We start from the raw sequence: 27,267 nt of genomic DNA, 5'->3' as shown, positions 1-27,267 counted from the left end.
TTTCTCTGTGTCTTGGTTATCCCTATCCCAGCCTGTCCTGATGAGAAACAAATGTAATTTTTGCCTTCCAACTGGGCCCCTGCTAGTTTTCTTGCCTGGGCAGTTCTGGAGATGAGTTTCTGGGCATGGGCTGCCCTGCAGACTGGCAACTGAGTCCCTGAGTCTCTGCTGGAGAGCAGGCTGCCTTGGACCCAGCCAGGGTCATCCTGGCCGAGGACTCTACTAATCCATTTCAAAGTCTCTATGGCTCTGATAGTGGACTCTGGACCATCACTTATGTTTTCCCATTTTATTACATTAATTGAAGGAGAAGGAGATTGTTATTTTACAAATATGGTATATTGGCCAGGACATATGTATTAGCCCTGAAAGTCTGGAGGTTGCCTTACTAATTTTAGGCAGCATATGTGGCCATTCGAGAACATATCTAATGTCTAACGGGCCATTGTATTTCCAGGTTGGAGCTCCTTCCCCTCGCCCATTTCTCTAATTCTCTGTCCTTACATAGCAGATTATAATGGAATTTAGATGTCTGCACTACAGGATTTTGTTATTTAGAAGCCATAGGGTATGAGATGCTTGTTTCAGTAGTAGTAACAAACAGAATTTTTTAAAGAGATCCCATTTCTGTTCTTGTATATTGGACCTATCCTAAGGCAGTGTGGAATAGAAAGAAAAATACGGCTTTCAGACAGAATGGACTGGATTGAAATTTCAGTTCTCCACTTACAAGATGAGTAACCTTGAAAATTACCCAACCTCTCTGAGCCTTGTGTCATTCCTACCTTGCGGCCAGGTGTGGTGGCTCACACCTGTAATCCCAGCACGTTGGGAGGCTGAGGCAGGCGAATCACTTGAGGTTAAGAGATCAGCTTATCCAATGTGGTAAAACCCCATCTCTACTAAAAATGCAAAAAAAAAAAATTGCCAGGTGTGGTGGTGAGCATCTATAATCCCAGCTACTTGGGAGGCTGAGGCAGGAGAATCACTTAAGCTCAGGAGGTGGAGGTTGCAGTGAGCCGAGATAGCGCCACTGCACTCCAGCCTGGGAGGCAGTGCAAGACTCCATCTCAAAAAACAAACAAATAAACAAAAAAAAGCAAAACCAAAAAAACATCATTCCTATCTTACAGACTTGATGTCAAGATTGAGTTGGTTGGTATAAAATCACCAAGGACAGAACACAGTAGATGTGAGAGGGAATCAGTGATTTCCTGAGGGCCAGTGGTCCTTGGTCCTCAGGGGATGGGAGAGCAGCTTTGAACTTGCCTCTGAGAAGAGCTGAAAAGGAACCTGTCCTCCTGCAGCATTTTCCAGGGGAGGGAAATGGTGCCTGACTGACTTGCCCAGGGTTACGGAGCTGAAACAGTGCATGCAGAGCAAGAGACTTAATGATCCAGGCCTCTGGGTCAGGGAGTTTAGAGCTGGACAGACATTGGGGAGCATTTGCACAGCACCCTGCATTTGAGACAAGGAAACTTGAGGCACAGATGGTAAGGAGTTGTTAAAGGTCACCTGGCCTTTTTCTACCATGAAGACATGTAAAGAGTAGTTGTTCACACCCAGTGCAGTGGTGTTTCTAAGAGCAAGGATCTGGATAGTGCACCCAGAAAGCAATAGCTAAAAACACCTTGATGGTGGAGCATTGTAGATTCAGCGGAGACACCCAGTAAACTCAAAGGGCTTACTGACAGCTCAGGGCAATCGGTTTGGACTGGAATTTCAGCTCTATCACTTAAAAGAGGTTGAGTAATCTTGGAAAATTACCCAACCTCTCTGAGCCTCGTGGCAATCCTACCTTGCGGCCAGGTGTGATGGCTCACGCTTGTAATCCCAGCACTTTGGGAGGCTGAGGTGGGCGGATCTTCTTTTTAAGTTTTCTTAAACTTAGTTGAAGTTTCTTTTTAAGTTTTTTTTTAAACTTAGTTTAAGTTTCCAAGTCTTTGCTGGAGAGCAGGCTGTCTTAGACCCAGCCAGGATCATCCTGGCTGAGGACTCTGCTAATCCAATTCAAAGTCTCTTTGGCTCTGATAGTGGACTCTGGACTGTCACTTATATTTTCCCATTTTATTACGCTAATTGAAGGAGAAGGAGATTGTTGTTTAACAAATACCATATTTTTTACACATTTTTACATATTTTATATATTTTTACATATGCTTGTAAAATAAAATGCCATATTTGTTGCCTGAATCTGTGTACCCCAAAGGTGTAGCCCACAGTTAGCAAAACACAGTAGCTGCTTGTAAACTCATTGGTGCAAATATCTTGAGCCCTGCTGGTACAGGATCCCTGGGGTGCAGAGGGGCAGCCAGGGAGAGGTTGGACTGTGGAACTTCCCCGGGGCAGAAGTGAACTCTGCCACTCCTGACACCAGCTCCAGGAAAGACCTGGGCCCGCTTTTGCCCTATTTCTCTGGCCCCTGAGTCTCAGAGTAACCACCTCCTCCATCCTCTCCTTTTGCAGAACTCTTGTGATGAAAACCCCAGCTGGTGGTGCCCACGTTATGCTTGATTTGCTTGAGCTGCTTTGGGTAATCTGCCTAATACCCTAATATGCAGGATTATTGGTACCTGGGAGAATGCCCGTGGCTGGGACATCCGCCCAGGAAGTGAAAAAGGCTGCCGGGTAGATTTCCTCCTTGTCTGTTTGGCGTGGTGGATTTCCTCCTTGTCTCTTTCACCCAGCATTCAGGCCTGGTGAAAACCTGAGGTGAAGGAGAGGAGAGTAGCGGCCCCAGGGCTTCCTAAGGTATTGAGGTTCAGACACTTCTGGATCTTAGGCCAAACTGTGCCACAGGATGTCATAGATATTGTCATGAAATAAAGCATTTTTAAAAAGCTAACATGGGGCTGGGCATGGTGGCTCATGCTTTTAATCCTAGCACTTTGGGAGGCTGAGGTGGGCAGATCACTTGAGGTCAGAAGTTTGAGACCAGCCTGGCCAACATGGTGAAAACTGTTTGTACTAAAAATACGAAAATTATCCAGGCATAATAGCATGTGCCTGTAATCCCAGCTACTAGGGAGGCTGAGGCACTAGAATCACTTGAATGCAGGAAGCGGAGGTTGCAGTGAGCTGAGATCATGCCACTGTACTCCAGCCTGGGCAACAGAGTGAGACTCCTCAAAATAAAAAAAGCTAACATTTGCACTTTTACTCAGGGGATTTCTAATGATTTTCTTCAGTAAATCCCTTCACTCGGATGCAGTCAAGCACAGAACAACAGTAGGTGAAACTGCTCAATGCAGAGATGCTTTTATTTCCATGGGGTCTGGGGTCCTGCCTCCTAGGCCCTTCCTTGGTAACCAGCCCCCCGGGGCACCTCAAAATGCTGGGCTCCAAGGTACAGAAAGCTGTGGATTTAACTCACCACCCGCTCTCATCCCCTAGACAGGTACTTTTCTCAGAAGGTTAGGCGACTGGCCCAGGCCACACAGCCTGTTCGTGGCAGAGCTGGAGAGAGAATGTAGGCTTCATAACTTCTGGTCCAGAGGGCTTCCCCTTGCCCTCATCCTTCTGGCAGGAAAGAGCCCTTCTGCTTTGTGCCCAGCTGCATGTGGGGCTGCCTGGTCAGTTCTGACAGACGAGAGAGGACGGGGCAATGGATTGGTCAGGGAGAGCATGGGTGGGGCTCCCCACAGATGGAATGAGTAACTCAGAGCACAGTCCATCAGTGCAGGCTCAGGGGAAATGGCTTTTTGATGTCAACCGGGAAACTTTGAGGACAAAGGGGCTGTGAGGCATGTGGCCCTTCCTTCTCCCAAAGCCCTCTGGAAGTCAAGCATCCTGGGACTATCCATGGTGCCAGGGTGCTGGGCAGAGCATCTAGCTTCCATGGATGGAAGGGGCTTCCTGGCCCCTACTTTGGTACCAAAAGTGTTAGGGGAGATGGTTTTGTGCTAACCTGGTCACTCCACCCCCCACTCAGGTGCATCAGGCCCTGCAGAGCTCAGCCTCTTAGCACCGGAGACTGCTGTGCAGAGTGTGCTAAGGACTCCAAGGATATGCATGGTAAGGGAGGAAGCCAAGTCTTCCTTCAGCAGCATCTGCATAGAGGACCATGGTTCTTAGCAGGAGGGCTTCACGGTCCGTCAGCTTAGCCACACTCATTTCCGACGTGATGCTCTGCTCCATGAAGGGTGATTTATGGTTGTGGGCTGGTTCTTGGCAGAGAAAGGAACCGTATTCTCTGCCCTTGATGGAACTGTCCTCTGTAGGCACAGGGCCCTGGAAGAAGGGTTGCGGTGGTAGAAGCAGTACCCAGAAGTGGGATGAGTTGAGCGCTCTTCATGTTAATAAACCTTTCATGGGCACTTTGCGGCAGATGATAATCCTTGCTCATGCACTCCCGTCTGCTCCTCACACTGTTCCCAGGAGGACAACAGGATGGGTACACATCCCTTTTTGGCATCAGACAGCTGGATTTAAATTTGTACTGTGTCTTCCTGGGCCAGCTACTAACCTCTCATCTGTCAATGGAGGACATTAGTACCAACCTCATAGAGTTACTATGGTCATGCTAAAAAACAGCAGTCAATAGTATAATTATTATTAGTAGTAGTACTTATTAGTAATACTATCTATTCTAGATTGGACATGGCAAGAATGGACTTTTCATTTGCTGTAGCTCTCCTCCCTCTTCCCCTTCTTACCCCGTTCCTTCCTTCCCTCCTACCACCAAGACATGTGAGGTACTCACTCTGAGGTCACAGGGTTTCAATGTCGAAGATACAGCTATGAATGAAACAGACATGGTGAAACCCCTACTAAAAATATAAAATCTAGCCAGGTGTGGTGGTATATGCCTGTAGTCCCAACTATTCAGGAGACTGAGGCAGGAGAATTGCTTGAACCCAGGAGGCAGAGGTTGCAGTGAGCTCAGATTGTGCCACTGCACTCCACCCTGGTGACAGAGTGAGACTCTGTTAAAAAAAAAAAAAGAAGAAGAAGAAACAGACAAATATTCTTTCCCTCATGCAACTTGCAGACAGTACACAAGGAAGAAGTAAAAGGAGCAGGTGGCATACATACTCCAGAGGAGAGAGGAATGACAGGGAGAGGTTGGGATGAGGGAGGGTGTCATTTTCAGTAGGGTCAAGGAAGAGCTCACTGACAAGGTGACATGTGAACCAGGACCCGAGAGAAATGAAGGTGCAGCCATGGGGATCTCTGGAGCAGAGGGAGAGGCCAGTGCAGACAGCCCCGAGACGGGAGAGAGCCTGGAATGTCCTAGCAGCACGAGGAGGCCATTGCATCTGGAGCGGAGCTAGTGAGCAGTGGTGAGTGGCAGGCTCGCAGGATGACAGGCAGGAGTAGGGCCAACTGGGTGTGAAGACTGTCACTTGTCCTCTGAGTGGGCCAAGAAGCCACAAGAGGGTGTCAGCTACAGCAATGATATGATTTCGGTTATATTTTTGAAGAAGTACTTTTCTTCCAGGTGGCCTTTGCCTAAATGACTTCGCAGATCCTGGATGAGAAACCAGTGTCCAAAGAACTGACGTGTAGTTAAGCCCAAGGCAGACTTGGAGCTTCAAAGCTTGGCCCTCGGCAGGCAGCAGGGAGGGGCGCCCCCAAGGCAGGCCCAGCCAGCTTCTCATGCCTGAGACAGTCACCCCGCAGGTGTGGTGCCCGCAGAGACCTTAGTGCTTGATTCAGCTTGACAAGTGTCGGGAGTGTGCCTGGGGGTGACTGAGTCCAACCTGGGGAGAGCAGGTGTGGCCGCAGCTCACTCTATCAGGGAGGGTGTGCCCAGCACGGCAGGCCTCCTGGCGAGACTTGCCAATTTGACATCCTGTTGGGGTGCAGGGTGACAAGGGGGGCCCTGCCCTGCAAGTTACAGCTGGGTGGGAATCTGAGTGTTGAGCCCCGTGTTCTGTGAGGCCTCTGGCTTTGTGGCACAGGACTTCTTTCTCCAGAGCAGCCCTGCTTCCTGCCCAGAACCAGAGGACAGTGACTCCAATTGCCTGCCCTTAGTAAAGCAGTTGCTTTTAGAAAGGGCCGTGCTCTCTGTTATCGGATTAGGGTTCCTGCAAGGATCAGGCGGGGTGACAAGGCAGGATTCATCCCTGTTCATAGAAGATAATATGGAGGGTTTGAGAAATGACATAACTTGCTGGAGGCCACCCAGAAAAGCTGGACTTGGTTTAGAGTATCTTTTGATTTTCATAGCTCTTCCTGCCACACCGCAGACCTGAAAGTCCCAGTTCCTGGGTCTAATTCAGCAAGGATGATAGATGCAGGCAGCCAGGTCTGAGGGTCAGGGCTGTGTGGTCCTAGGATTAGCACGAGCTTGTTCTCCTGTGCTAGACCAGAGCAGCTGGCATGGCTGGGCAAGGCTGGGCCCTTTGAAGACAAGCAGGATTGGTCCTTGTCATGGCCCTCACACCTGAACCCAGTACCAGGCCAGGTGGAGCCTTCTGCTTGTCCTAGGAACACCCGGAACTCCAGGTTGCAGGCTGGGGCAGCAGAGTGACTGTGTCACTTGGGCTAGATTTGGAGCAACTGTCTTATCGGAAAGGCACTGAGAGAAGAGAAACTGCCAGCTGGGGTTTGCTTCCCAGCTCCGTGGTCACCTGGCTGGGCCGGGTGGCCTGAGCTTGTGGCTTTCCCTCCAGGCCCTCAGTTTTCTCATCTATACACTGCGTGTGTGGTAGTTAGGTGGTGGTGGTGATCCTCAGGAATTGCTAAGGTCCCTTCTCAAACTTTGGTCTTTGATCTTGCGAATCAGCAGGAAATGCCCAAACCTATCAGATGAGGTTTGTATCTTGAGCACCAGATGATGGGGGCCAGTCAGGCCTTTGGCTCCAGGTGACATAGGAGGGGTGAGGTCCTCTGCAGTCATTGTGTCAACAGAAAGTCATCGTGGAGAACACCACTAAAGGGAATGGGGAAAAGGCATAGAAAGGGGTGAGGGTATAAGGCTGGGCACGGCCCCATGAGAGGTTGCTGGGTAGGGTGGGTGTCAGGAGGGGACTGCGGCCACTGCTCTCCCCTGCCTCCTGTGCCTGCACCTTGGCTCCGAAGCCCTCCCCACCCTTTGGTGTGGACACTGAGATTAGATGTCACTGTTGCCACTGAGAGGCAGCTGTGGCCTGCTTTACACAGGACTCTGGTGGGGAGAGAGGGCAGGGTTGGAGGCGGAGGAGCAGAGTGGCCTCCAATGCGAGGCCAAATCCCTTTCTCAAGGAGCTGCCAAGGGCAGGGGTAGGGCTCCTGCAGAACCTCCTCTTTCTGAGATAGTCTTCCCACCCGACGGGCCCACCTCTCATTTTTAACTTGTCCTTCTCTCCATGTTCCTCTCTTTTCTTTTCTTCCATTTTCAAAGATCTGGTGGCCTGTCTTCCTGAAGCTGGGATACCTGGAGACTGCAGCTAGTGGGGTTTCTCCTCTCCCTTACACACACACACACACACACACACACACGCACTCTCTCTCACACACACACACACTCACACATGTGTGTGAGCACACGCACACAGTGATTTCCTGACTAACATCAGGCCGCCCCTACTCGGAAGTGCTTCCTGCACAGGGACTGGGTCCTCTGCACTGAGAGGTGGAAGGTTTGGGGTGGCTGGGTGCCCCCTTTGCCATTCAGAACAAACTGTGAGGCAGTGTCCTGTGGGCACAGGAGCAAGAGCAGAATGCTGGGACTCAGGAGGCAGCCTCTCCCTGGTTCTCAGCCTCATCTTAAAAATGGGAGGTTGATCTAATGGAGCTTCAAGTCAGAAGGGATCTGTGATGCCATTCAATCTAGGGTCCACCCTGTGTGGGAACCTCTGCCCCAGCTGTTCTGGGTGGCAGTCACACAGCTCCTACTAGAAGCTCTGCAGGAGCCCTGCACCTTACCTTCTAGGGGCTCGTTGCTCATTGGAGGGTAACAGCCTTAGAATCTGCTCTCCCTTATCCTCCATTCTATAATTATTTATTAAAGGCTCACTCTGGCCAGCGTGCCTCCCAGGGCTGCTGGTTGGTGGAAGCGGTGCAGCATCAACTGATTACCCCCAGAGGCCCCAGCCCCACCAGCGGGTGCTTCAACAGGGCAGCTGTACTGCTGTGTGCCCGGGACTGTGCCAAGCTTCAGCTTCCGCACCACCTTAATGAGGCGGCATGCTTGTCCCCGTTTTACACGGAGGAGGCTGAGGCTCAGGGCTTGATGGGCCACAGCCCTCAGCTTGGAAGTTCTGGAGCAGGCACAAGCCCAGGTGGGCTCTCTGCTTCCAGCCTGAGCTCTCAGGCTCTGCACCTTTTTCTGAGAGATACCTGCTCTTAGTCACTGTGTCTGTAAAATGGAAATAATTCCACTTGCTTGTTGGATGTATTGGAAGGTTTAAGAAAGATAATGCATGGAGAACGCTTAATTCTTAGTTGCTGGCATCTAGTTCTAGCTTGTTCAATGGTGGCCAACACTCTTATAACGGACTCTGCCCCTGCATATCCCCAGCAAGGCTACTGAACCTTCTCTGCTCCTTTTTCTTTGGAGCATGGAGTTAGAGTGCCTGTTCCCCGTAAGGGGTGCTTTGGCCAGAGTGAGGTCAGTGGTGGAGAGAGGGGCCTCTCCACGCACAGGATCTGTGGTAGCCCAGTGGCTAACCGGGCCGGCTGGCATCAGCCTTTAAATAGCTCCACATCACTCCTCCCAGGCCAGCTTCCCACACATGGGTAATTAAGCTCACAACATTTAGTGTAAGCAAATAATAACAAGAGCATTATCTCCCTTTAGTCTGTGTTTTTCCTTGCCTATCATAAAGTAATTAAAATAATGAATGCCTTGTAAAACAATAGGTAAGAGGGCTGGTGAAATAGCATTATCTGCCACATACCTCTTGTGTTGTGAATTTCTTTTTTTTGAGACGGAGTTTCGCTCTTGTTACCCAGGCTGGAGTGCAATGGCGCGATCTCGGCTCACCGCAACCTCTGCCTCCTGGGTTCAGGCAATTCTTCTGCCTCAACCTCCTGAGTAGCTGGGATTACAGGCACGCACCACCACGCCCAGCTAATTTTTGTATTTTTAGTAGAGACGGGGTTTCACCATGTTGACCTGGATGGTCTCGATCTCTTGACCTCGTGATCCACCCGCCTCGGCCTCCCAAAGTGCTGGAATTACAGGCTTGAGCCACCACGTCCGGCTCTGTGCTGTGAATTTCTGATGCAGCTAACCACTGTGACTGGAGGGCCCCCCTGCCTCCCAGCCTTTTTCTCGTTGATTTCTCCTCTCCAGGATCTACCAAGGGGCTGTGGAACCTGGGTCCCCAGGACTGAGCAGCAGGGAGCTAGCCTTCTAGGCCTCCACATGGTGGCCCGGGACCAGTTCAGAAGCATCCTGGGAGGCTTGACTCAGAAGGAAATAGTAGAGCCTCAGATTTAAGGACCATCTCCTTGCCCTCTTCTTTTCCCCACCCCTCCACCAATGTCCAATTTTGAAAGAAGCAAATGGTTCTGTCCTTGGAGAACTGGGAGTGAAGATCCATGTCCCATTTCAGCAGTCACCGAGCCATACCAGGGTGGTCAGGAGCTGTGGTCTCCAAAGTGGGCTCCCAAGGCTGGCAGCATCAGCACTGCCTGACAACTTGGTGTAAATGTAGGTTCTGGGAGGGGCCAGACACACTGTTTCAACAAGCCCTCCGGCGCGTTTATGATGCCCGCTCATATGTGAGCACCACTGCTTTATGGTGCCAGTGGCACGAGAAGCAGCCAGGGGTGCTGGGATGATTGCTGGAACCCGTATTTTGTAGTGTTGGGCACTGTTTAATTCTGAGAACGCCTGAGGGGCTGGGAGTACTGTCCCCATCTTATGGAAGAGGTCCCACAGCGGTGGGAGAGCTAGATTTCCCCCCAAATCTATGCATTTAGTTACCATGGCTGCCCCTGTATCAGGGCCTCCCCCTCCTCCTAAATACTCTCCTGTTCAGAGTCTCACAGGGCAGAGACTCAGGGACCAGGGCAAGACCTAACAGGTCCTATCTGAGACTGGCCTAGGAGGCTTGGGCAGCAGGTCCCACACATGTCAGCAGGCAGCCCCTGCGGCCTCCCCCTCCCAGGCCTCCTCTTGGGTCATTCTAGCTCCGTGGGGCTTAACACACTTGGAAATGAAATATTACCATCCAGGGCTGCAGATGCGGCTTCTGTCTTCCCCAGCTTCCCTGAGCCACAGGCAGCCAGAGGAAGAGAAGTGGAAATCGAGAGCAACTTCCTGTCTGCCGTGACCAAGTCCCCAAGAGGATGACTCACCAGCGTGCCCTCACCACCTGCCTCCCATGTGCCTGGCCTCCCTATGCCTCGCCCCCTGTGTCACTGCAGACAAAGCTTTTCACCACCGTTCTTGGTTCTTCCCCTTACTCCAGATCACAGTGATTCCCCAGTGTGGCTTTGCCTTGGGAATTAATTCCAGAGTTTTAAATGATGAACTAAATTTGCTGGCATCTTTTTAAACATCTTCATTTGCAGTAATAATTGCAGTGGGTATTTGTGTTGGGGTCCAGTTAAATGTACATTTTTAGATAAATAATGAATAAGCTTTTAGTATAAGTATGTTCCAGGTAGTATTTGGAGAATATACTTGTACTAAAAAGTTATTTGTTATTTATCTGAAATTTAAATTTTACTTGGTATCCTGCATTTTATCTGGCAACACTAAACCCAGCCTCTGTGGCCAATGAGGGGCCGATACTCACAGCCCTTTCTAGTCATTCATTCATGTTTATTGAGCCAACTCTGTGCCAGGCACTCTGTTAGGCACCAAGGCTGCAGCAGTTGGGGAAGCAGACGTAAGTGAAAGAAATAAATGATTTATTAAGTATATTAGAGGTTTTAAGTGCTATGGAGAAAAACAAAGCAGAAAAGTGCTGTTGGAAAGAAAGTGTTGCAAATTTAAACAGGTAGCCAGGGAAGACTTTATTGAGCGAAGACAAGGAAGCAGGCCATAAGTCTCTGTGGGAGAAGAGTATTCTAGGCAGAAAACTCACTGTGTGCAAAAGTTTACAATTTAGACTCCTATGTGGGGCTCAGTTATCTAACGAGATCAGCCTTGTTTCCTCAAGCACATTTTAAGCCACAAGGGGAATTTGTTGTCTTCTGTAACTGAAAGGGTCTGGTGTGGATTTCAGGCACAGCTGGATCCAGGTGTTCAAATGATGACATCAGTATTCTATCACTTTTACTTTTCTCTGCGGTGATTTCATTCTCAGGGAAGAATGACTTTTCCTATTCTTTCCTGCAAATGTTTTACACTTGAGTCTTATTGGGTTGGCATGGATACTGTGACTATTCATGGCCCAATTGCTGTTGGCAGGAGGTAGAAGGGGCTGATTGATTAGTTTCCACCATTGGAGGCAATGTGGGGCCATCTCTTCCGTTTGAACCATTTCCATTTGAACCACATAGACCGAGATGAAGAGATAATAATTTTCTTAAAGGAAAGTGGGGGTGCTGCTGTGAGAAGGGGCATAGAGACTGGGCAGGCAAAGACCACGGCATCCCTCCTGCACTTTCCTCCTCCCTCCTCAGCATGCCCTAATCTTAGACCAACTGCATTTTCTTCTGCTTTGGTGTTTTTTTTTTTTCTTTAAAATGGGAGGAGACCAACACTTTGGGAGACCGAGGTGGGTGGATCACTTGAAGTCAAGAGTTCGAGACTAGCCTGGCCAACATGGTGAAACCCCATCTCTACTAAAAATAAAAAAATTAGCTGAGCGTGGTGGTGCATACCTGTAATCCCAGCTACTTGGGAGGCTGAGGCAGGAGTATTGCTTGCACCTGGGGAGTAGACGTTGCAGAGCTGAGATTGCACCACTGTACTCCAGCCTGGGTCATAGAGTGAGACTTCATCTCAGAAAATAAAAAATAAGAGAAAAATACCATCCTTCTTACTTTGAATAAGATATTTTAAGAGGAAACAAAGAAAATATTCTTTTTAAAATAAATATTTTTTTTAAATTAAAGGCATAATTTACCCCTTCTGTTTTACTCCTGTACCTTTAAGCCAGTTTCTACCTGAGCTGGGGACCCCTTCGGGCTCTGGTTCTTTATGGGTAGGGTATGTTATTTAAATCCAGTGGTTCCTTATATCTCAACTGTTGCTTTTTCTGTTGCCAGGAGGCCCAGAAGATTAACAATGGCTCAAGCCAGGCGGATGGCACTCTCAAACCAGTGGATGAAAAAGAGGAGGCAGTGGCCGCCGAGGTCGGCTGGATGACCTCTGTGAAGGACTGGGCGGGGGTGATGATATCCGCCCAGACACTGACTGGCAGAGTCCTGGTGAGTTTCCACCCCTTCCCACACCAGGAAGGCCTTGCTGTGTGGGCCAAGATGGCTTTGCTTATGAGATGTGATGTGCCCTAGGGTCTTCTGCAGGAGGCTGGCTACTGGGAGGTGGGGGTGAGCAGCAAGTGCTCCCACGTGGTCATGAAGGAGAGGCTCCGTTCTTTGTGTATGGTGGTTTGCGGAGGGATTTTCAGGGAGTGGTGTTTGCAGTAGAGAGGGGTTGTTGGGAGGATGTGGCACGTTTCCTCTGCTAATAAGTGCGCATGCATGCACATGCACACGCCTGCACACACACACACCCTCCATCATATTGGAGAGGAATATTGGTCAAGGAAACATACCAGAAACTTATGGAAGGGCCACAAATGCTGGGATCCTGGGGAGTGCCGAGAGAGCAAGCAAGCGCGAGCGAGAGAGCGCGAGCGCATGCGCGCATGCATATGCATGTGTGAGTGTGTGTGTGTGTGTGTGTGTGTGGTGGCCTTCAGGGGATGTTCTCATTGTCTTCTCTTAGCCTGTAGGGACCTCTGCTTGGAGCAGTTTCCAGATTTTCTGCAGTGAGCTGGGCCCTGTGCATGGCAAAAATCAGTCATGCTGATGGTGGACACATCAGCAGCTCATCTGAGGCTGCCTGGCCCGTGTGCCTGAAGCTCCCTTGTGTGCCCTTTTCTGGTGAGGTTGTCTCCCAGGCCCACCTGCAACCAGGGCTGATCCTGCCCCTTCTCTGTGCATTTCCAACATCTCTCTGATCTGCTTATATGAAACTTGGCTTCACTGGCTGGCCTCATGAGCCCTTAGTTTTTGTCAAGGATCATTAGTGGGACAGGCCTGTGGTGACCAACAATCCCAGTTTGCCTGGGACTGAGGGGTACATGGGACATGAGTCTTTCAGTGCAAAAACTGGGAAGGTCCTGGGCAAACAGGGATGAATTAGTCACCATAGCCAGGTCCATACTCTGGGAAAGCCCTGCTCTATGGCTTTCTTGGGTCTGCTCTAGGTCAGGAGTTTCCCTAAGAAGGATGTTGCATTCGGAGTGATTTTTCATTGTGATTCTGGAAGCTGTTTTGTTTGGGTCACCTGTCCTGGCTTGAAGCTAGAGCTCAGTCAAGAGTCATCTGGCTCATAGATGGAAGGAGTAGGGCATGTGTGGCCCTTTCCTGAGGCCTGCGTGGCTCAAAGACCAGGCAGGGAAACTGGGAAACAGTCATTATCTCTGAGTTTCGCGGCAAAAACTCAGTGAGGAGGTGATTGTAGATGGAGGACGGTGGTGAGAATTTCACTTCTCAGAATCCTTCTTGGAAAGAACTCAGTGTTATGTCTGGGATCAATATCACACATACTTCTTGAAGGAAGGACTGAGAGACTGAACGTGGTGCATAAGTAATCAAAGGTGCCGGCCATACAGCCTTCAGGAAGGACAGGTTCTGCTCACTGAGGGATCTGTCTTGAGCTGTGTGCTGAAGAGACTGGATATGAAACTGTGGCTGATGTCAATTGATAGCAAAATGGAAAGAGGGGAAATTTAAAATTGGAGTTTTGGAGGAGGAGAGAAAAACTGATGAGGTCAGTGGCTGCTTGGAGGAATGCACAGGAGGGAGACAATCCAGTCTGGTGTGACCCAGGAGGGACGATGTGTAGTGGGGACTTGGAAGTGCCTTGCTCTTGGCTATGCTGTGTAACAGCCCTTCTGTATTTCTTCCTGCCTCTTCAGTGAAGTCTCCATTGTGCTTTTATGCTTAAAGAAGAGCAGATTCTGCATTGGAAACTTACAGAGGTTAAATTCTGGACCTGGGTATTCATGGGGACACAATGGATGTATTCTACATGTACGGTGGTGATAATGAATGGGGAACAGGAGACAGTTTGCTTGCACAAATGTGACACTTGTTCCTTTCATGTGGCCATTATAGACAGGTCTAATTTTCTTCATCAGCGTTGCCAAGAGTTACTGAACACGAATTCTGGGCCAAGTGTATTTGTTTTTTCAGCTCTGTGGAAAACAAGGAAGGATCCTGATTCTATTGTGCCATGTAGGGAAGTTATTGAAGGAATGTGTGGACGGTGGGTGCTGTGAGTACAAACACGGTGTGCATGTGTGTGGGTGTGAGGAGGGGCTGTGGGGGAAAGTAGGGCTGATCATAAAAGCCTTCATAGGGAGGAAAGCCTTTGAACTAAAGCTCCCATTTCAAGATGAACTGAGCATGTGCTTTATGGCGGGAAGATATCAAAAATAAAAACATATCCAAGCCTAAACACAAGAAAATGACCAGTAGGTGGGCCAGAATCTGTGAAGAATACCTAATACGACAGAATGCATTTGCAGTGAGCTTTGTAGTGTGAGTTAGGATCTTGAGAGTCAAAGGAGAGGAAAGCCTTCAAAGCGAGGAGCAGGAAATGCAGAGAAGGAGCCTGGTATCCTGGGGAATGGGGGGTGTAGACCCCAAAGTCTAGGGATGGAGACAGCCTGGTGGGGCTTTAAAGGCCAAGCTAAAGAGTTTCTGGAGTTTGTAGAACAAGGAGATTTTGAGGCAGGGGGTGTTGTACAGAGAGAGCTCGGGGACAAGTGGAGACTGAATGGGTGAAGCTGGAGCTTGGAGGCTATAGGACAAGTTAGGGCAGTGAGCTGCTGCCTTAGTGATGGCTTGGGAGCAGATTCCTGCCGTAGTCCTGGTGAGGCACAGTCTGCAGTGGCACTAAGCAGATGATGCAGGTGGTAGATGGGGGTAATATCTTGGAAGCAGAACTCATTGGGCCAAGCACACCCAGTGGCCACCTTGATCCTCTCCTGGCATTCACACTGTTGAAAGCCTCTTGGGAGCCAGTCACTGTGCTAGGCCTTATATGTTATGATCAATTTGAAGGGCAGGGACAATGTCATATTTCTTCCATATCTCCTTACTGCTATTGTGTTGTAGGGGTTCATTAGAAGAAAACAAGCCAGTCTTATCAGTGAATTCATCTCTGTTTTATGGTTGAGAAAAATCAAGACATAGCAAGGGCAATGAGTTGTCTAGAAACGTTCAGCTTTGAGTGACAGAGCCAGGCTACTACCTGCCAGCCCCCTGTCTCCCAGTCTGGTGTTCTTTTTGTCATTACTTCCCAGTTGAAGATAATGTCTTTTCTTTTCTAAGCCCCTGCGAGCTGTCACTTTGTCTGTGACATTTTGACATTACCATCTTCTGGCCACTTTGGTCCTGAGGATGCTTGGCTGGCTTGTTTAACATGTGCACGCTGAAGCATGGTCCACACAGGGCTCTTTGTCTGAGCCTGCCCAAGGTGCCAGCTGCTCTCTGAAGGTCTCCTTGCAGAAAATCCTGCCAAGGCTGCTGGGGCCACCCAGAGCAAAGTGGGACCCACTGCAGACAGGAGGCCTCTCAGAGATCTAGGAGGTATCCTGAGAACACGCCTGTCCTCGTGGAGCAGGCAGGTCTCTGCACTGAGCAAAGAGCAGATTTCCCAATGAAGTCCTGGTGTACAAGAGAAAGCAGCTTGGCCTGTTCAAAACCCAAAGCTGTGTTTGTCTTGAGCTGTCCCAATGTTTATCCCTGCAACAGGAGGACCAAAGCAAGACCAGATACCTGGCTCTTCAGTTTCCCTTTTCAATTTTTAATTTGTTTTCCTTGATGGATGCTCAGGAGCTTGGCCTCCAAATCTGGGCCTCTCACCTGCCTAATTGTCACAGGTGAGAATCTCGAACCTGGGACATCATGAATAAGGTCCAGCTGGGGAAAGATTTGCCAAGACAATCTCAATATCTGTAGGATCTCTCAGACGAGCACATCTGTTATTCACTAAATGCTTATTTCTCACCTGTACCTTACGCTGTTTAAGGTACTGAGCATAACACAGTGAGCAACAGAACTCCAGAGTATGAATTATTTATATTGATAAACTAGATATAAGGGTGCAGAGCTTAGTTTAAGAAATTGATAATTGCCATTCACCAGTGCTTTTTACAGTCAATGCCTGGAGCCCCATCATCCACGTGATAAAAATTCCTTGACCCCTCGGCTCCAGATCTCAGAATAGCCTGTCTTTGCCTCCTCTCTCACCCTGGCCCCAGGCTCAGCTGCCCAAAAATAGTAGGACAGGACCGAGCCTTCTCTTGGAGCATGTGGCGGAGGGATTCTACATTAAAGTGCATGCCAGACTGTCGAGGGTACTGCTTCCTTTAAATTTTTCTTAATAAACAAATGTTTCTCTTCTGATTATGAACGTAATATATGTTTGCTTTTGTAAAAATTTTGAAACATACTGGAAGAAGCGCTGATGAATTCCACTTTGGGATTTGGAGTTGGCTCCGGCAGAGGGAAATTTGGATACAGTAGTCGATATCGTCAGGATTTCTCTCAACCACTTGGGGGTCGTTGAGGACTTTGTTCACTGCATCTCGTGTTACCCGCTTTATGCACAGACTCGTGGGATAAATAGTTTTTTTTTTTTGCACCAGAGATTGTTGTGGTTTTCCTGGTGAATATCCACTGAACACGCTAAGTCGAGAAAGGGCTCAGGTCTCTCAGGGGGAGGCCACTCAGAGCCAAGTTGGTGCTTATGGAAAATACAGTGTCTCAAGTTTGCACTCTGTGTCTTTGCACCCTCCCCTGACTTGTCCTCATCATCTCTCCTCTCATCTTCCCTTTGCCCTACTTTTCTCACTCCTATTTGAAATTTACAGATATGCAGCTGTGTGCTCCGTACATTTTTGTCAGGTAAATTAAATCCTTTTAAGAATAAGGTGGTTTCTAAATAAAGAGGGCAAGAAACATGTGAAATAGGATTTAGTATACTTTCATTGTACTGTACAGAATCATAAGCCAAAATCAATAGCGATAGTCAAGTTCAGGGTCAGTATGTTTTTCTGTAAAAGGCCAAATAGTAAATATTCTAGGCTTACAGGTCATGTGGGCTCCACTGCTTAACTCTGCCACAGTAGTTTGAAAGCAGCCACTAACAGCCTCGATGTGACTTTGTTCCAATAAAACTTTCTTTATAGAATGGGGGAAAATATTTGCAAAAAATGCATTCGACAGGGGCCTGATATCCAGAATTCACGAGGAACTTAACAACAAAAATCACAACCTCATTTAAAAGTGGGCAAAAGATATGAATAGTCATTTTTCAAAAGAAGACATACAAATGGCCAACGAGCATATGAAAAAATACTCAACATCACTAATCATCAGAAGAATGCAAATTAAAACCACAATTAGATATTATCTCATACAAGTCATCATGGCTATTATTAAAAAGACAAAAAAAAAGAAAAACAGATGTTTGGAGGATATGGAGAAAAGGGATCACTTATACACTGTTGGTGGAAATGGAAATTGGTACAATCTCTATGAAAAAGAGTACAGAAATTTAGACAGAACTTCCATTTGATCCAGCAATTTTACTAGTTGGTATTTACCCATAGGAAAAGAAATCATATGTAAAAAAGATACCCAAACTTCTATGTTTATCACAACACTGCTTACAATAGCAAAGCTATGGAATCAATTTAAGGGTCCATCAATAGATGATTAAATAAAGAAAACATTTATATAAATACATATATATGTACACAAACACAAGAATATATGACATTATAAATGTATATATTTACATTTATGCACACACACACACACACATATACACAATAAAATACTCTTCAGCCATAAAAAGGAAGAAATCATGTCTTTCACAGTAACGTGGATGGAACTAGAGGCCATTATCTTAAGTGGAACAACTCAGAGACAAAGTCAAATACCACATGTTCTCACTGATAAGTAGAAGCTAAATAGTATGTACACTTGGACAGAGAGCAGAATAGTAGTCACTGGAGACTCAATGGTGGAAGTGTGGAGGGCTGGGGTGACTGATGAGAAATTAATTAATGGTTGCAATGCACACTGTGTGGATGATGGTTGCAGTAAAAGCGTGGACTTCACCACTGTGCAAAATATCTGGGTAACAAAACCATTTGTACCCCTTACATTTATATAAGTAAACTGTATTTATAGAAATTGGGGGTAGAAAAAGTGATTGAACAGAAAGAATAAGTTCCAGCATAGGGAAGATTATAGTTAACAGTAATTTATTGTACATATCAAAATAGCTAGACAAGAATTAGAATGTTCCCAGCACAAAGATAAATGTTTGAGGTGATGGTTGTCTGTTACCGTGATCTAATCATTATACATGCACCCAAATATCACATGCACCCCCAAAATATGTACACTATTATATGTCAATGCAAAATTTTTTTTAAAAGAAAACAGGTGGTGGGCCAGATTTGTTTCACACACCATAGTTTGCTGACTCAGTTTAATTTATACCCTTGTTTTATACATAAAGAAACTGAAAGGCTGGGGCTGGAGGCGAAGAGATTCTCTGAGGTCAAGTAGCATGGGTGTCACACTCTTTGTAAGGGTAAGTGTTGTAGACTCAGTGATACACACACAAAGATAAATACAGGCACATACACATACTGTCACTATCCACATGATCACTTAGTTTCTGCATGTTCATATTCATTTCCATGATTGATCTCAGAGTAGCTATCTCCCTAAAGAAACTATGTCCTGCGGCCAAGGACAGCCTCACCTTAACGTGTCAGCGGCATCTATACTGCCTGAACTTTACCTTAACCCCCTGACGGATTCAATGTTTTGTGTGTCTCTTCAAGGACGGGCCTTGCCAAAATAGCTACCTGCTCCTGAGCAAAGCTGGAGAGTCCCTTAGAATCACTCTGTAGTTACTTTCCCCATATTCCTAGAGTATTGCCCCGGGAAGCTTACACGACTAATTCTGTGAACTGAAAGCATGTACTACTTGCTTGAATGTGTAGAGGATGATTTATCCATATAAGAAGAAAGAAAAATACCAGCCTCTCCCTTTATCCCTCTAAATATGTTGCATGTGCGGCATTTTACATTAACGTTGTATACATGGCCTGACCATTTTATCCTGATCTCCGAGGGCCCACAAGAAAATATGTGTCAAATATACCTTTTTTTTTTTTTTTTTTTTGAGACGGAGTTTCGCTCTCGTTACCCAGGCTGGAGTGCAATGGCGCGATCTTGGCTCACCGCAACCTCTGCCTCCTGGGCTCAGGCAATTCTCCTGCCTCAGCCTCCTAAGTAGCTGGGATTACAGGCACGCGCCACCACGCCCAGCTAGTTTTTTGTATTTTTAGTAGAGATGGGGTTTCACTATGTTGACCAGGATGGTCTCGATCTCTCGACCTCGTGATCCACCCGCCTCGGCCTCCCAAAGTGCTGGGATTACAGGCTTGAGCCACCGCGCCCGGCAAATATACCTTTCAAATAGGAATAATCCTCTTGGTTTAGTAGAGTTAAATATATGCACGTTCACTGCTGTGCTGTTTGCATATGAAACAGACTGGTTGAACCCAGAGGGAGTACACATGGGCACACACATAATCAAATATATCACATTCATTGCATTCACTTCTGTTAGGTGCCCTATGGAGCTTGTGACATTTCCCATCAGTATCCTCTACTTTTCTTTTTCAGTGGTCCATGGTGGAAAATTTACACACCCTGCTCTCTGTCTCTCTCTTTCCTCCTCTCATCTGTGCCCCAGCTTTCATTATATTTTAGGCAAGTATACATTAAATTCTTATATCATTGGCCAATGCTTTGTGTAGCAGAAAGGCTAGAGGTTTCACAGGACTGTACTTTTAGTAAGAATGCCCCCATAGTGAACAAGTATGTCCTTCTCTCTCCTATTGGGAGTAAGTTGAAGTTTTATTTGCATTGTTTTAACACTCCTAAGGGAGGCCTCGGCTTGAAGGAGCCACAAGATAATTCCTTCCAGGACTTAATAAGAGTTCTTTGTTTTATCCCTCAGATAGATACAGAATTCACATTATGGGTATCAGTCAAAAAGTCAAAGAAGAGACATTCTCTTTTTATCATTAAACGTGAACTTTTCTCTTTATCTAATGAAAGATACACTAGATTTGCACTAGGTTTGTTATTTGTGACTCAACATCATTTACCCAGATGGGAAAACGTGAGTCAGAGAAGTGACTGGATTGAGCCGTCTCCCCCGACAGGTAGTAATCTGTTACTGGAAATATTCAAAGAGCAAGCAGGATCTCAGTTCGTGGTGCTGTTGCTGACAGTTGGTTAGACTTTATCCTCATTGCTTTAATTAGGTTCCACAGAACACTAGACCCATGAATTGTTCCCAGATAAAAATGGTGCCCTGGGAACTTGGACAGACTTCATTTCTCATCCCCCTCTTCGAGATTGCCAATACATATCAGCGTATAAATACTTACAGAAGTCCAGCAGTCAGAAAGCAGAAAGGCTGTGTTTCGCCCAGCACTTCCCATTTTCATTTCCCTGTGGAATCCTTTCTCCATGCAATACCTGTGGGCATCACATAGCACTCACTTTGGGAAACATTTACTCAGCCCAGGGATTAGTTAGTTATAGCCTGTGGGACAGTCTGGCTCGCTGCCTGTTTTGTGTAGTCCATAAGCTAAAGACGATTTTTACATGTTTAATTTTTTTTTTTTTTTGAGACAGGGTCTCACGCTATTGTTCAGGCTGGAGTGTGTCAATGCAATCTTAGCTCCCTGTAGCCTCAAACTCCTGGGCTCAAGCGATACTTCTGCCTCAGTATCCCTCAGTAGCTGGGATTACAGGTGCATGCCAGCATGACCTGCTATTTTTAAAACAATTTTTTTTTACTGATGGAGTTCTGTTATGTTTCCCAGGCTAGTCTTGAACCTCTGGGCTCAGGCAATCCTTTTACCTTGGCCTCCCAAAGTGTTCGGATCACAGATGTGAGCCACTGTACCTGGCCTAAATGGTTATTTTTTAAAAATCAAAATAAGTCTATTTTATGACATGTGAAAGCTGCCTGAAATTCTGATTTCAGTGTCCATAAACAAAAGTTTCATTGGAATATAGCCATGCTCACTCATTTACGTATCATCTGTGGCTGCTTCCGTGACAAGCTACAAAGGCAGAGTTAAGTAGTATCCGGAGTCCAAAACACCCACTAGACTAAAATAATTACCATCTGTTCCTGCAAAGAAACAATTGCCTCTCCCTGTATGCCTGTCAATATTCCTCCTTAAGTGGCCTACAGGACTTGCTCTGTAAGTTACCCATGGCACAGGTAATAGATAAGATGTGACATCTGTCCACTTCTCGTGGGGATATGTCTACATTCCCTTCCCCAAGCTCAACTAAATACTGCATTAGAGATGGAGAGGCCAGAGTCAGGTGGGCCCTCAAGTTCCATAGCAGGTACCCAGCTGGGGTGAACATATGGATTTCCACTTCACAAGGTCAGGAGAATGTGTCTGAGAATTTTATAGCAGCATCATTCCATGAATTTCTCTGTCCACCTGCCTGCCTCTTCGGCAGCCCCCACACCCCTAGGCCCTGCTGGCAGCTCTGAGTCTAAGCCTTACCCACAGGAGGACCCCTGATCAGGGCTTGCAGGCCAGGCACCTCAGCTCGCAGCAGCTGCTGGTTTGCAGGCCCCGCGCCATGTGCTGGGCTCTCCGGCATGCCCTGTAAAGAGCAGCTGTTAATTTTACTAGCTGATGTGTTGGCTCCTCTGCCCTTTTCAGGGCTGCTGTGAAAATGAAGGAGAGTTTCAGAAATCAACCCTCAGCCAGCCCTGGAGTGAGGAGGAGTCTCCTGGCCTAGGAGAAGCCCACTTGATCCTGGCCACTCATCTCTGGCTCCCAGGCCCTCTGGGCTCTGATGGCAAGTGCTTATGTGGCCGTTTCCCCTCTCCTCTGAAGTTTCCGGGTGCACATGGGTACCTGCTTTGGCCTTCCATCTCATTATCCGTCTGCCTGTCCATCTATGTCCATTCATCCACCTGTCCAATCACCAACACTGATTGGTGTTCCCTAGTATTACAGAACTGATCGTACCACAAGCCAGTGGGGCCCTGGTAAGCAAGCAGAGCGCTTGCATCCTCTGTGCAGTCAGCAGACAGGCCAGCCTCCCTCTGCTGGTCCTGCCTTGCCTCTGTCCTCTCTGTTTCTGTCTCTCTGTTGGGGCCTGGGAGTGAGGAGCCCTGCCCCTTTGTCAGTGCATTGTGGTCTAACTAGAGCTCCTACTCTTTTTTAACCTCCATCTGGCTCCTTGTGTCTCTTTCTCACTTGATTGGAACCAAAAAGGAGGATAAGTAGTGCCCACAGCAGCCTCCAGCTCCTGCCTTTCCTCTCTCCTTGGGACACCCATCCTTGGGAAGGAGCTGCTGTGTGGTGCAGCTGGGCAGTTGGGAGCCCCGCCTCTGCAGCCTCCTGACTCCCAGATCCATCTGCCTCAGGGGCTTTTACCCTGGGTGAGTTGCTTCATTGTTTCATACCTCAGTTTCCTCATCTGCAAGATGGGGACAATAATAGTCCCTACCTCTTAATGGATTTATGCATGTAAAATGTTTAGAACAGTGCCTCTGACACGGTGCTTGATAAACATGGTTATTATTATTTTTGTTATTGTGTGTGTGAGGCCAGTCACCATGTCATGGAGGAAATGGGCTGCTGTGGAGACAGATGGGTCAGGGGGTGGAGAACAAATCCTTTTCTGGGGCAGGAGTAGAACAGCCTGCAAGCCTCACCAAACCCAGACATCCTCCAAGAGTGCTGAGCAGCTCTGGGCAGGGGAATCTGAAAGGCTCTGAATGCCCCAGGCAAGCCCTGGTTTGGGTCCACCATCCAGATGATATTTGCTTTGTGCACACACTTAATTCAGGCTTCTCTAGGCTGCGTCCTCTTTGCAGCTGGCTCATGCCAGCCTGACTCTGCATTGTCAAGTTGGCCAGGAAATTCTCACTTCATATAGCCTCCCTGAGCTGGCCGGGGGCTCTCCCTGGGGCTGTACATTGTGGGCACATGTGTCACAGGAAATACCTTGGCAGGATGACAGATAAGTCTTATGGAAAGAGGGTCAAGTGCACCTACTGTGGTCTCCATGTCCACTTCTCCCTGGAGGTGGGGCAAGGCTGATGGGGTAGGGACAGGCTGGTTTCGGAGGGCACATCCGCACCAGTATTCAGGGAGGTACGTTTGATGTCCATTTTGGCAGGTAGTGACCACACATCCATTGAAAGGAGACGGGAAAGCGTGTGAGGTCACCAGAGGGTAAAGACCCAGATTCTACTGCACATGCGATGCAGCTCCTCTGAGCTGCTCCTCCATCCCTTCATCCATTCCTTCAAACATTCGAGAGCACCTGCTTGGGGTCAGATGCTGTTCAAGGTGCTGGACACATGTGGGTTCATTCAGCAAAGTCTGCAAAGTGCAGTCAACCAAAGTGTCGAAGGTAGAAATGTTATGCTTGCATTTTCTAGAATGATTTGAGGTGGCAAGGTTTCTGAAGTAGAGTTTGGTGATAAGTCAGAACCTGTGACGCATCTGTCAGTCCCTTGGACAGACCTGGGAGCTCAACTATTCTAGTCCTGATTGCACACCCTGTGCAGCTCTGCAGCTGAATCCCAGCGGCCTGAGCAAATATATGAGTAATGGCCTCGCTCCCTCCCTCCCTCCCTCCCTCCCTCCCTCCCTCCCTCCCTTCCTTCCTTCCTTCCTTCCTTCCTTCCTTCTCTTCCTCCCTCCCTTTCTCCCGCCCTCCCTTTCTTCCTTCATTCCTTCCTTCCTTCTCTCCCTCCCTCCCTTTCTCCCGCCCTCCCTTTCTTCCTTCATTCCTTCCTTCCTTCTCTCCCTCCCTCCCTTTCTCCTTCCCTTCCTTTCTTCCTTCCCTCCCTCCCTCCCTTCCCCCTCCTTCCTCCCTTTTTTGCTTTAACCCCAACCTGTAAAAGCTGGTGCTTTCCTTCCTTCCTCCTCTCCCAACTCCCCCATTGCCCTTTCTCCCTCCCTCCTTTCCTTCCTTCTTTTCTTGCTTTATTCCATCCTTCCCTCCTTCCATCCCTTCTTCCCAACTCGTAAAAGCTGGCGCCCCCTGGAGGCATTTCAGGAAATGAAATGTCTGTATTTGCGGCTAACGAGTTGGGCTTTTCTTAGCCAGCCTTTTCCCCAATGCCTTCAGAGGGTGCTGATAGTTTAGCAGTCCATTTTTTTGTCAGAAAAATATCCTTAGAGCCTCCATTTCAGCTGCAAGAAAGTTTGTTTAGCAGGGAGACTCAAAAATAGAGACGATGATGATGACAAAGTCATCAGCCTTTGTCGTTGCAGGGGAGCGTATGCTTGGAAAGTCACACTCGGGACCACACGCAAGCTGATGCTTCCAAGTTTAGTTTATGAGGCTATGTTTAGGAGGAGGCAGACTGACTCGTGCCTACGGGCCCCAAACAGCCCAATTTGGTGCACTAGGTGCCTCATTTTTAGACTCTGGGTCCAGAGTGAGGCTTTTTCCAGAAAAGATAAAAAACAACCAAAGGAAAAAAAAAAAAAAAAAACCTGCTTCAGGGAAATGACAGCAACAGAAAGCCACCATTTGCCCTAACATTTTATTGTAAAAATGATTCTCTCCTGTTTGAGTAGTGAGGGATCTAGGACATGACAGTGGCATCTCTGCCTTTCTTCAGGAATTAGGGCACTCGGAAACTCAATTAAATGTATCCAAACCTCTTAAGCACCAGGGCTATCTTTGTGCTCATCCAGTTAATTTTGGTTCATAAAATTGGCCTTGTGCTGACATGATAGAGACAGAGTGAGGGTGGGAAGCCAGAGCCCTCTGTGAGTGGAAGCCTGGTTCTCCGTTCACAGGCTCCAAGGATACACATCCTTCCCTGGGCCATCAAAGGGGACCGTTAAACCTGTTTGTGCCACGTCCTTGGGAAAGCAAACTTTGGGGCCTTCCTTATTTACCAGAGGTTGCTTAATCCAGAAAGTAGATGGGCTGGGCCCACATTGGTTCCCCACTGGCAGGAGCAGCCCAGGATTCAGCAGGTTTATCTGAAGGATTGAGAAACTACCTTCCTATAAGTGTTCCCAGACTTTTAGCAAAGAGGCTGAGTTTTCATCTTTTTCCCATTTTTCTTTTTAATCCTCTCTCCTCCCACCTTTTGTTGCTGTTGACTATCCTGAGGGAAACGGAACGGTTCATTGAAAAGGAGAGAGAACGTCAAGACCCCTCTTATACCACCTTCCCTCAAATGCAGCCTTTGCTTACACTAAAAAGAGCTTCAAACAGAGGCTGAATCACAAAAAGGTGGCATTTCAGGGGACAGAGGCTGTTAGCTCCCTGGCTGCTGCAGAAGCCTGTTGGGTTTTTTGGCCTCTGAGCCCCAACTTGCCCAGGAAGGCGTGGGTTTTGGAAGTGTACTGGGAGAGGTCCAGAACATTCTTTTTGTTCCTAGAGCAAGGGCCTGGTTGTGTCTGCTTTGGTTGGAGAGTCTGTCCGGAGCTAATTATATCAGCAGGTCCTTATAGAGCCCTCTGCCTGGTGTCACGCCTCAGGGGTGGAAAATAACTTCCTTCAAAGGAAAGGCGTTGTTCTCAGGTGCTGTTTAATCCCAGAGGCACCTGCAAGGGCTCTGGGGAAAGCTGCTATAAGGTTATTATTTCCCTCTGAACCATGACGTAGTCAGCTTGGTTTCTTGGCCACCTCAGATCTCTCCAGGAAAAAGCTAAGATCATCAGGAGAGAAACAGTTGACTCACCTTGATCTCTGCTGTGTGTCTCCCTGACCCTTGGGGATTCATGACAGTGTTTGAGATCAATTCTGGACATGGGAGTAGAGAAGCAAGTCACTTACTTTTATCTAAGGAGCCTCAATCAGCAGAAACCGGGATTCTAACCCTGGCTCTGCCATCAACTTTCTGGTTGACCTTGGACACATCAGTCCCCTCTCCAAGGCCTCAGCATCTCCATGGATAAAGAGAGGGGGCTGGAGCAGTTTTTCGGTAGTTTGTTCCTTTGCAGCCCAAAATGTCTCTATGTTTTCTTATCTCCTTCACTGTCCTTTATCAGTGAAGGCTACAAGGGTTAGCCTGATATCTGCTGTGCACTCGGCCCTGTGTTAGGCACTAAGAGAACTGCAAAAGGAGAGAGAATGCACTTTTCTTAGCTGCCAGTGGTTGGAGTGGAGCAGTTAATCAAGGAGTGTCCCTGCATGGACTTCCCCTGGTTTTGCCTCCATTTAAAGTAAAATCTCAAACTGTTTTCCTGGCTCACAGGGCCCCATGAGATATGGCTTCTGCTTCTAACTCACCTCCAAGGATTCTTTTCCTTCTTCACTCCTTTCTAGAGAAGAAGCAAAGCCTGCAGGTAGAAGCATCTGGATGGGCCTGAGGTGCTGGTAGTGGGGACGGAGGTGGGGAGGGGTGGTGAAGGGTGCTGTGGGAGGAAAGGCCATATCCCAAAGGACCAGCTCCATGAGAAGGAGTTGGCTTCATTTATTTTTATGGCTGAGTAGTATTCTTTTTTAAAAATTTATTTATTATACTTTAAGTTCTGAGGTACATATGCATATCATGCAAGTTTGTTACAAAGGTATACATGTGCCATGATGGTGGATTGCTGCATCCATTGCCCTGTCATCTACATTAGATATTTCTCCTAATGCTGTCCTTATCAATCTCCCCACCCCCTGCTATTCCTCCCCTAGGCCCCTACCCCCCAGGCCCCGATATGTGATGTTCCCCTCCCTGTGTCTGTGTGTTCTCGTTGTTCAACAACCACTTATGAGTGAGAATGTGTGGTGTTGGTTTTTTGTTCCTGTGTCAGTGTCCCTGCAAAGGACATTAACTCATCCTTTTTTATGGCTGGATAATATTCCATGGTGTATATGTGCAACATTTTCTTTATCCAGTCTATCACTGATGGGCATTTGGGTTGGTTCCAAGTCTTTGCTATTATGAGCAGTGCTGCAATAAACATATGTGTGCATGTGTCTTTATAATAGAATGATCTGTAATCCTTTGTGTATATACCCAGTGTTGGAATTACTGGGTCAAATGGTATTTCTATTTCTAGATCCTTGAGGAATCGGGAGTTGGTTTCCTTTGAATCATTTCAGCCATGGAGCTCTCTTTTGGAGACCTCCCCAATTGGAAGC

At 47.7% G+C, this 27,267-nt stretch overlaps 1 protein-coding gene across 30 annotated transcripts in view; it reads left to right on the top strand.

Annotated features, from left to right (window-relative positions):
• The window catches only part of KCNMA1 (potassium calcium-activated channel subfamily M alpha 1), a 765,877-nt gene that overhangs the window by 221,558 nt on the left and 517,052 nt on the right, over positions 1-27,267 (top strand). For all 30 annotated transcript variants that reach the window (XM_074382450.1, XM_074382449.1, XM_074382451.1 and 27 more), the window contains exon 2: positions 12,097-12,258. In XM_074382450.1, coding sequence (XP_074238551.1) covers positions 12,097-12,258 — 162 coding nt within the window. The remainder of the gene's footprint in view (positions 1-12,096; positions 12,259-27,267) is intronic.

This window comes from Saimiri boliviensis, chromosome 12 (genome assembly GCF_048565385.1).
Source record: "Saimiri boliviensis isolate mSaiBol1 chromosome 12, mSaiBol1.pri, whole genome shotgun sequence".
Classification (NCBI taxonomy): domain Eukaryota; kingdom Metazoa; phylum Chordata; class Mammalia; order Primates; family Cebidae; genus Saimiri; species Saimiri boliviensis.
Note: the sequence above shows the minus strand (reverse complement) of the source record. Positions and strands in the feature narration are given on the sequence as shown.